This window comes from Thermobia domestica, chromosome 18, assembly GCF_964235325.1.
Source record: "Thermobia domestica chromosome 18, izTheDome1.hap1.1, whole genome shotgun sequence".
Lineage (NCBI taxonomy): Eukaryota > Metazoa > Arthropoda > Insecta > Zygentoma > Lepismatidae > Thermobia > Thermobia domestica.
This window is the reverse complement of record NC_137471.1, coordinates 171,479,613-171,491,082: the sequence shown is the minus strand read 5'-3', so window position 1 is coordinate 171,491,082 and position 11,470 is coordinate 171,479,613. Positions and strand designations below refer to the sequence as shown.

Here is an 11,470-nt window from a genome sequence, read left to right as displayed (position 1 = left end):
CTAAAAGATCTAAATTCAAACATCTGAAATGAAAACAAGAAAAAATTAATGGCATTAAACTAATAGTAAGTCAGTGATAAGGTTTGCAACATTAGTATTCAATTGTGAGGCGCAACACGGAGTAAAGACCAAAAGCGGAAAAGAATCAGCTGTGTGTCGTTCGTCATTCGTAACCATAAGCACAGGTGGTCGAGAATGCAGCGACTATCTTATCAAAATAAAGAAAGAAAAACGTGTTATCTGCTCATTGCCGAACAGTTAAAAGCTAGAAGCAAAAATAAGTTTGAGAGAAATGCGTAGTTCTTCTTTTCGGATCCAGGTGTTCTATCAAAAACTAAAAGCAAAAAGGAAGAAAAATGAATGAATATCTATCGCTTAAAAGTTGAAAGATTAAAAGAAATGCGTTGCTTTCCTGAAAGAAAATTCGTATCAGTGCAGAAAGGTTTGGTTACTTTTTTTTTCTTTTCCTATGATTACTGTTTCTACTTTGATAGTTAGGGTTTGTTCGTCTATTCCTACAGTGATTACTACTACGTACAAAAATACTCTTAATGTTCTCACACAAGTTGCGTTTCCTATCTCGTTTGTGATAACTCAGATTACGTGGCCGTAATTTACGACTCCTGTTTCTGTTACTACCTTTTCCAGTGCGGTCTAGATTCTGATTCCCTTTAAATTTCGTATTGTTTACGCTCCGGTCTGCGTATCTTTGCCTATTGCTATAACGGTAATCTCGTTTACGCCTTTTCACTCTGTGGTTAGTGGTAGTTACTCTTGAGCGCTTACGACCTCTGTCGTCTACAATCATATGTTCGTGATTTTCACTACTACTGTTACTACAAGTGGTGTTACTAGATTCTGAACGAATAAAATCATTATCGGATTTGTTGCGAGGTTGGTTGAGAATACCTGTCTCTGGTTGGAATTCAGATTTCTGCGTTTCCTTTTCATTAGGAGTGTTAGTGTTTAGCTCAGGTTCCAATTCTAATGTTTTGTTTACACTAGGAATATCAGTCACTAACTGAGGTTCAAATTCCGGTGTTTCGTATCCAGTAGGAGCATCTGACTGTAACTGGGGTTCACATTCCGGTGTTTTGCTTTCGGTGCTTTCTGTTTCTTGGCTATTTTCACGAAACACATCCCGTAAAGCGTCTATCTTTTGCCCTAAATTGCTCTTTACCTCAGCAAAAGTGTCTTTAAAATCAACTTTACTTTCCTTTATGTATCTCTCAATTTTTTCATTATTTTTATCTAGTTTTCGTTCTAACCTAGCAAAATTCTCTTTAAATTGAGCAAAATTCTTTTTATTGTCTCTCATCGATTCTTCGAGAAGTTAACTCATTCTAGTTATCGCATTAAGACTCTGGTGTGCCATCTTGAACAAAATAAAACTTAAAACATATGATTATGATAAAATATACTATCACAAAACGATATGATTAGAATCACCTGAAAGGAAAGTTTTTTTTTCAGATTACTGGTTCTAAGCTGGAAAGAAGTGATATATTAAAATATTAATCTTATATGTATATTCGAGCACCAATAGTCTCGATTCGGGTCGGTAGTTCGGGCGTCATTTATTTGTAACCATCTAGAGGTCGTGGTCCATGTTCGGGCAGCTATTTATTTGTAACCGGCTGGGTGTCAAGTCGCTGTTCTTAGCTCGTGGTACTACCAATAAGTATACTCCTGATACTTTAACTTACCTGGACAGGACGACGAAGACCTCTCTAAGAAAGGTTACAAACTGTTTCCCAAAAAGCTCGTCGGTCTCAATAATGAGATGAGCATTAGGCGCCGAGAGGTTCGGGTGTCTCGTCTCGAAAACCTCACGGACGATCAGACGGTCATCCAGACCATAACGCACACAAACATCACTCATGCAAACAACGAAAACACACTGAATTAAATGACACTATACTTATTTATTAGAACACTATTTTGAAAAAAAAAATAACGAAGAGAAATGAACACAACACTGGACACTAATAAATTTTGCCGCTGAAATTACGTTTTGCCCTTTTCGGGAAATAGAGCCCTTTCTATATATATGATTATAATTCAGGTATCACTATAAATACTTTGCTCACACCATTAACACACTTGGGGGATTCGCACTGGGGAAAAGTTGTCTGGATCGTCCCACGATGAATCCAGTTGTTACTCTGAACAGTCCTGCAGCGTAAAGGTGAATCTTCAGCAAACACACAAAAGAAGATCTCCACAATGGAATACAGATATTGGAGGGCGCGTATATAACTTTTTAAACGCACAAGGTCTGCGGACCTGGGATTTCACTAGTTGGGGCTAGCCGTAAGAAATCGTCCTTCACCGGCTAAATAGCTTGTGCCCCTTAACACAACTTATGTTTGAAGTTCAACGCGAGATGCGTGGTTGCATCTTCCAGACCTGTAGTGGAACTCCTTGAGCCTCCAAGCTCAAGCTACGGGTTGCAATAATCAACAGAAAAGTGTTGGCAGTTCATTTCAAAAATCACTCAAGTTACTCACCTGTATGCACATACAAACAGAATATAGAAAACAATTTATGTTAATTTTAGTCAACTGCCTATAATGCACTAGACACGGCGATAACACTGGCGTGAGAAAGTACAGATAACGGACTGCAGAACAACGCAGTTGGCGCCACTTTGGTTACTGAAACATCTGGTCAGCCCGTATTTCTCCAATCTATTATAATGTTTCCATAAGCGATTAAAGAAAGCACTTAATTCAGTTCCCAATAACTATAGAATAAATACTGTGCATATAATAAGTCAAGGAGAAACACTGAAATGGTTAGTCACTAACTGAAATGTTCTCAGCAAAAGCAATGTTTTAAATATATATATGAAAAAACGATGAAAGACTTATTTGTCCAATTGTGTGGGAAAGAAGCAATTCCCACCAAGAAAGAACTTATATGCGTTGCAGAATAAAGCATAAATCGAAAATGATAATCACTGTCTTCACGAAATATACAGGGCGTCCACAAAAAATCCTTCTATAACCTGGTAGCGGTTATAACGTATTTGTTTGTTTTAAATGAGAGGTTCAATTTACATGTGTGTAACCTCAAAAGTTTACCTCACATTTAGCGATACTCACCGTATTTTTTATAATTTTATTTATTTATTTTTTGGTGAGGTTTAAGTGGATTGTTGACGGAGCTTGCACAATACAATATTTTATGTTTTTGTTTGCAAATAAACCTACATCTGTTTTATTTTCTGGTTATAATCACCATAATTTGCATCGCTGGTTTCTTGAGCAATGAAGAATTTGTATTTTCCATTGAACCGATGTTCTACGTAGTAGGATTTTGCTAGTACTAGCTTGTAATTCCCATCTAAGCGCTTCACATCGTTTGGACTTAACACTACAAATTCTCAAGACTGCGTTTCGTTCAGTTTGTCGTGATTGTCTAGTCAAGTTTTCGGCTTTTACTAGAACATCTAAACGATTGGGTTTATTTATCTTTACAAGCAATTCGAAAGGGGGGAATAGAGTTCGATCCCAAGACCTTTGGCATGCAGTACAACTGCGTTTACCACTCGATCATCTCTCTTGTGTGATAAGCAGCCTCTTATTAGGCTTTTATATTTAAAATATCAACTTGGTCCAAATTTGATTATCCGTAGTTCGCTAATGGTATATTTCCACAAGGCGAGTACAGGATCCTTCTTAAGGTCTTAGTAAATACTATGGAAAAATATAATAAAAACTCAAACATCGTGTTTTTTTAAAAAAAAAAAGTAAATTTTTGCATATTTTCGTACTTTTCCCGTAGAAGATAATGTTTATTCCAAATTCAGTTTTCGCGCCTCTATTTGCCCATTACCCATAGTAATATATACAGAATTCGCGACGACAAGAGATTTTGATCTGAATAATAACACGTATTCCCTGCTTTTAATCGACATTTAATTTATTCGTGAATATGGTTTTCGTCTGTTAATATTGATCCCAGATATTTGAAAGTATTCACTTTATCAAAAGTATTATTCCATATTTTTACGCATCCATAAGTTGCAGTATTACGATCCTGACGAACTTCCATGTATTTAGTTTTCTCTGCATTTACTTCTAAACCTATGACCCTGTAAGCGTTTAATAAGACCTCTCCATTTCCTTCTACTGTTTTTATCATCCCCAATTAAATTTACATCATCATACGCCATAACCTGGTGAATCCCATTTAACTCTAGGCCCTGGTTGCTATCTTGCAAAGTTGAATAATAATGGCGACAACGCATCTCCTTGTTTCAGGCCATTCTCGACGTGAAAGCTCGTGGCTATAAATTTTCCTACCCGGACTTTACTTTGTTATTCATTTAAACATATCTTAATTAATCTAATTAGCTTCTTCGGTATTTCAAATTATGTAAGAATGTCCTACAATGCTTCTCTTCTAACCGGGTCGTAAGTCTTTCTAAAATCAATATAGAAATGATGTACCGGAATATTTACAGTGAGCTTATATCCGGTTAACTTTTGTCCGCTTTTGCATTAATATAGGTGAACTTATGCTCGGTGAGGTTATGTCCGCGACCCGCCACTACATGCAAGAAGAACATAAGGATGGAAAACTTGCTAACTTAATTTCAAATATCCATATGTTAATTATAAAAGATCACTTTGGAAGAACTGGGAAATAACGAAACAACCCCTCCCCCCTCAAATCAGCCTTCCAGATAGTGGTGTGCAACGAACAAGCGCAAATGTGTCGCCTGGGGCAGAATTCAAGAAATAGGGGTCTCCTTAGGAGAAAGCGAACTTTTCTGTATGTACAGCTTCCGACTTGCCAGACGAACAACAAACACAGTCCCAAAACTCTAGTATTAGTGATCATCTCATAGGTGACTTTCCCTCCTCTCCCTCCATTTATTCATAAGCCCTGTGAGTGAAATCTCCTCGTAGTGTTGATAGAACAACAGCGGAAGGCAAGAATTCATCCCTCTCCCAGCACTCAACCATGCGTCAGTCTTCGGCAACAAATTTCCCAGGAAAATCGATGTACTTGCCAAAATGAAACATCTCATTCCAGTAGAAATGTTGATGACAAACAATGCAACCAATGCAAAGAATGTGCGGAAACAAGTAAAGTGGGTGGTCATGGTATGGAGGTATATATATATATATATATATATATATATATATATATATATATATATATATATATATATATATAGAGAGAGAGAGAGAGAGAGAGAGAGAGAGAGAAGTCTATTTACATCAGCAGTGAATTTTGTTTCGAGAGAGGCTTGAGGAACGGGTAAAAATATTTGTGTTGTAAGTTTAATGCGAAAAAATTATCACAAACTTTTTTTCGGGAGGGGGTTGAATCCGATAACCACTCCTAAATACGCTACTGTACATGAGTCAACTGTTCCCATATTATCTAGCAGCAACGAAACAAATTTTGAGTAAAAGCAATTTTAATAGCTATCAATATTCGAGACGATACCGATTTTCCGAGACTGACCTAAGTCTCGTCTCGATTTATAGAGGTTTATCTCGGTCTCTGTCTCGTCTCGGTATATAAAAGTCTTGGTCTCGGTAGCATCACTACTTTATTTGCCATAGCATCTGCAAAGCGAATATAATTAAGTTTCCTGCCTACTAGCTACTAGAAAATGTCATCTTTGGTGAAATACTTTTTTGGTGTTTCAAAACAACATCGATAACATTTGGGAGGTGATTCCTGACACAAAGATGAGACGAAAAGTATAGATCAACCTGGGTGCACAGATGCTTCCTTTCGGAGTTATAGGCTACCGAAAACATGAAAAAATGAACTTTAAAGGTCCATAGTTCCTAAACTATGGGACGTACGGTTGTCGGGTCAAGACTTTACTTAGGCACTAATATGTGCCCTATGCAAAAATGCATGTTTCAAAATCCTAAGGTACTCAACCAATAATTTTTATAGAGAGAGTTTGGCTACAGGCATATAAGTTCAAGTACTCACCAATTACCTCTATAAAAATTGTTGCGGAAATGCCCCAGGATTCTGAAACATGGATATTTGGATAGGCCACATATTAGTTCCTAAGTGAAGTCTTGACCCGACTACAGGACGGGCTATAGTTTAGGAGCTATGGGCCTTTAACCTCTACGGTCCCCCAGTACTAATTTGAGTACATTCATTTTAATATTACGTAAATATATGTCACTTCATTTCAATTGCACCCTTACACGTTTTGCTTCTCAAGTACTCATTCGAGAACAAATTTAGTGCACTCTGGGTCCATCAGATAGCAGCATTGAGCATACAGTGTTAGATTCAAAAGTATGGCTGCAGGAGGAGAGGAAGGGATTGAAAGTCCTGAGGAAAAAACGTGAGTATAGTATTTGATTTACCTTCGGTATAGTACAAAAAAATATTTTCTTGTAGTTTAATAGAAACTTCTTGATATAAAAACATTACTCGTGATTTGGACGTTCTGTACATTTCAGAACTTAGTAAAAATTATCATGTACTCAGATGAGTACTTCGGGTCTTATGTATACATATTATTCCCCTGTACTCATTTGAGTACTTTTCATATTGCTAGATATTTTTATCTTTCAAAAACTATTTTAAGTTTTGTTTTCTCTTAATTGTATTTAGAAATAAATATGCTCCATTTTGTAGATAACTTATCTCATGATTCCGAATCACCACACAAAATTTGGAAAGTGAAGCCAATAGTTGATGAGATACAACACGGTTATAACCTGCTGCCACAAACAAAAGTCCGTTGCTATCGACGAACAAGTTATACTTTTTCAGGACAGAAAATAATTCAAGGTTTGAAGCAGTATGTTCCTTCTAAGCCCAATCCTTGGAGATTAAAAAAAATGCTCTAGCAGCGTGTGATGGTTTGGTTTTAATTTTTTTGAAATATAAAGGTAAAATACATTTCCTGAAGAGTTAGTGAAAGTGTGTGGAGTAGGAGGAGCTGTTGTAAAAAATTAGTTGAACCAATGGATTCTGTAAAATTTGTTTATACTGACAAAATCTTTACTTGTGTGTCCACCGCTGAAAAAGTGTTGTAGGCAAATGAATATTGTACTGCTACAGCAATGCGAAATAGAACAGGAAGAGCATTTAAAAATCTGAAGAGTGATAAGGAAATGGTAAGAGGGGAAGTGATGTCGTATGCAGAAGTGATGGTAAAATAGTTATACTTAAATAGAAGAACAGTAAGAGTCTTCTCTTGTTATCTACTGCTTTTGGTAGTTTACCACAAGATCAAGTCCTAAGATACAGCAAAGAAGATAAGTATCATGTTTGTGTTCCTAGGCCTTCTGTAGTAAAACATTATAATGAGAAAATGGAGGTGTAGAATTGCAAGATAGATTGATTTCCTACTACAGAATCTCCACTAAGACTAAGAAATGGACTGTAAGAGTATACACTCATTTCTTGAATTTTGCTGTTGTATTTTGAATAAAATAGATTGTAAGCTTGCAGGTACACCAAAAAAGACGATTTTGATCTGTTAAGGATTTAGATCAGACATTGCTAATTCTCTATTAGGGTCTGACCCAGAAAACGTGACAGCCCCAAAGTTGACAGGCAAAGTAACAATAACAGTAATGTGATTTCTGTGAAAAAAAGAGAACAAACTTTTATGCCTATGCCTCAATATCATGTAAAGTATGGTTCAGTAAATCACTAGCCAGATCATGTCCCTGGTAAATCACAATATCGATGTAGGTTTGAAAAATGCAGAGAAAGAACAAGGATTAAGTGCATAAACTGCGAAGCTTTCCTTTGCTTGCAAAATAGAAGTTGTTTTCTTGCGTTCCACATCAAGTAAATCCATTCACCGGGTTTGCAAGATTATATGTTATGAAAACAACAGTGCATGCTAGATAGTATTACACATGGCAAATGTAGTTATTCTCGAGATGTAAAATGCATGATTGTTCTAATGAAACATTGAATGTACATGATTATGTTAGCAGCTTATCTTATAAGGTACTGAAGGTAAAAATATACAACTAGTACATTTACTTTATTTCTCATTTTGTTAAGATAGATCACAAAATTATAGCATAATTTGTTGTAAACACTACAATAATATTTTTGTCATTAACTTTTGATTTTTCACTAAACAATTGCAAAACGTCGTTTATGGTATGCAGTGAATTCAACTAAATTCTCATAAGTAATTATACTCACACTGAATGTATCACGAATGATGTTGAAATAAATAATTTTGCTTCAAAACAAAACAACTAAATCTTTATTGATACCTGGCTTCTAATACTTGCTTCGTATCTAGCAAAAACATCCTTTAGTTATTTTTATATTTACAATAAATATATGTAGTAAGCCCCTAAAGTACTCAAATGAGCACATGCTCTCCCTCTGCCCCTATGGCACATTTTAATATAAAATTGCTTTTAATACACTGAAATACATATAACTAACTAGAAAATATTCAGAAATAATTTTTTGGTACAGTAAAAAAAATTCGGGACCGTAGAGGTTAAAGTTCATTTTTTCATGTTTTCGGCAGCCTATAACTCCGAAAAGAAGCATTTGTGCACCCAGGTTGGTCTACTATTCGTCTCATCTTGATGTCAGGAGTCATCTCCCAAACGTTGTCGGTGTTGGTTTGAAAACCCTGTAGAAGTTGGTGAAAAGCAATATCTCTGTCAAACTTCCTTCCAACTGTACTTGCCTCCGTCATTTCAACTCTTAGTGTAAAGCATTCTTATATTTTTTTTCTAGATAAATGATTTACTTGGCGGAAGCCAACTCAAACCAACATATACTGCATTTTATATTTCTCTTTACCCGATAACTTGAAGTAACATATTCATGTAGTATGTACTGTCTAATAAATTAAATTATCTCTCTGTCTCTCTCTCTCTCTATATATATATATGTATATATATATATATATATATATATATATATATATATATATATATATATATATATATATATATAATATTAATTGTATATTTATTTTAGGTAGTGCAATTAATATTCCTGATCAGTGAACTGAAGGCTAAAGCTAGCATACATAACGTCTATCTGTAGCCGCGGGTTGGATTCTACTCGTAGTAACACTGATTTCAAACCTCATGCCTTTTTGAGGCATGGCTTTTTAACATAACTTGAAGAACACAGAAAAGGCCTAAAAACCAATATCTTAAAAAAAATGCTTTTGTTGTAAACGGATCCGGTTTACGGAGAACAACGAAACTCCACTCTGGAGAGAAACGAAACTGGGTTTGAAGAAACTTGAGACCAGTTTCGCTTAAATCCGAACCGTTTTTTTAGAAATCCGAACCGCTTTTGGAGAAAAAACCGGGCTTGGAGAAAAAACCGAACCGATGTTTGGAAAAAACCGAAACAGATTCCTAAAAAAACGAACCGGTTTTGTAGAAAACCGAAACCGGTTTCGGTGAAAAGCCGTAATGTCGGTTTTTCGGATTTCGGTTTTTTAGAAACCGGTTTCCGGTTTTTATAAAAACCGGTTTTGCCTATCTCTAGAATATACTCGTATACTATACAACCACATATATATCTATATATAAATATATATACTATAACATATATACATATACACACACCCGTATATAGAAATAACTAATATGGACTAATAAATACATAACCACGTGTAAGACAATCAATATATATACCACAATATAATAGATATGTGTATTCATATCTTATACTTTAAGCTTTTTCAAAAACCTATTCCACTGTTGGTCGATGATCAGTCCTGAGTTCCAGTTCATAGCTTTATTACCCTCCATTTCTATAAACCGTGCCTCCTTCCATTTCCTAACTATGCCTCTTTCTTCCTGGCCTAAAATTTTTACTTCATTTTAATTAACTGAATGTCTCGTGTCCCTTACGTGTTTGTAGACCGCATTTTTGTTCCTTTCTAGCCTAGCGTCATCCTTATGTTGTCTTATACGCTCTCTTAGTCTCTTTCCAGCTTCCCCAATATAACACATATCACACTCACCGCACTGAATTTTAAAAATCAATCCTTTTTTTCTCCATCATTACCCCTTGTTCTTCTTCTGTCTTCTTCCTTCTTTTTTCCCTCATTACATCCAGAAGCCTCTTGCTCCCTTTTCTGTAAGTTGAGATGCCCCCATCTTCTTAAGCATTTTTTTAATGATTTCTGTTTCTTCTCCCAAACTTTCTATCCCCCACCACATTTTTCTTCTTTCTTCTATTCCTCCTTCACTTTGCTCTCCTTCTCGGCTTATTTCTTTTTCTTAGTGTATCTTCTCCCATCTCCTTCTGTATTTTAGCCTCTTTCTATCGTATCCATTACTCTCCACCTGCTTATGGAATGACTGTATACTCTGTTCCGCCTTGTCTCTTTCACTGGTTATTTGCTTAATTCTATTCTAAATGTTAATGATGAAATTCCTGTTGGTCGAGTAATCTACATCAGTTCGGGCGTGGCAATAGTTTCTCGACGCGCAACTTTTTTGATACCATTCTGTGTATATCACTCCCTGTTTCCTCCTTATTCTCATATGCAGGAAAACTATAGCCTCTTCCTTTTCTACCTCTAGCTCCAGTTGTATGCCTTTCTCTATATCCTCAATTTCTTTACAAACTTTTCCAATTGCCTCACAGTTCCTTTCCGAATCCCCAAGCAATCGTTCATATATCTAGCAAAAAACACTAATCTGTCACTTCCTTTTATCCTTACTTTCTTCTCCCAGTCGTTCATAGTAATTTCTGCTAGCACTGGACTCAACCTGGAACCTATGCTTAGTCCTTCCTTGATTTTCAATAAATTATCACCTATAACACAATAACTGTTATTCCACATAGTCTTCAGGGCCTCCTTCAGTCCTTCTCCACTCCAACCATTGATCTTACTATCCTTCATCAATTCAGTGATGACTTTAACAACGTTGTTTCTTCTTAGACTTGGAAACATAGCCTTCACATCGACACTGAAAATGATTGTTTTAGCTTTGCTCTGTCCTACTTCCTCCAACCTTCTTCTTAACTCAATTGAGTTTTTCCCACTGCTACAGTCTTGTTGCCTCCTTAACATTTCCACAACCTTCTTTAACTCCTCCTCCAATGGTTCAAATATATTTCCTCGGCAATCTAATACTGGTCTCAGTTTTACCTCCTCCTTATGTACTTTTGGAAAACCTTTCATTACCGGTATCCTACCTTCTTTATTAAGACCTCTTTCAAAACCTGCTTTTGTTAGTGATACTAAAACTTTTTCTTTAATTTCCTCACACATAGATCTTTCACCTATCACCTCGTAAGTATCATCACAGATACCATTCAATGTTTCTTTGTATCATTGTTTTTCCATCACCAAATTGGCACCACCTTTGTCCACTTGTTGCACACATATGTCTTTTCGCTTCTTTATATCCTTCAACACACTGTACTCGTGTTTTGAAAGGTTCCCCTTTGGCTTCTTTATGTTCCTTTCCACAATCACCTTAGCCTTTCTCCTTATCTTATC

General features: G+C 36.0%; 1 protein-coding gene across 1 annotated transcript; it reads right to left on the bottom strand.

Annotated features, from left to right (window-relative positions):
* Positions 1 to 10,564: 10,564 nt before the first annotated feature.
* On the bottom strand, positions 10,565 to 11,239 carry LOC145675385 (uncharacterized). The gene has a single exon (XM_081745786.1). The coding sequence runs from the start codon at positions 11,237 to 11,239 to the stop codon at positions 10,565 to 10,567; it is 675 nt and encodes a 224-aa protein (XP_081601912.1).
* Positions 11,240 to 11,470: the final 231 nt, after the last annotated feature.

Excerpts from the sequence above, each read along its gene's own strand:
- LOC145675385 (XM_081745786.1), bottom strand. The coding sequence starts at position 11,239 with ATGTGTGAGGAAATTAAAGAAAAAGTTTTAGTATCACTAACAAAAGCA.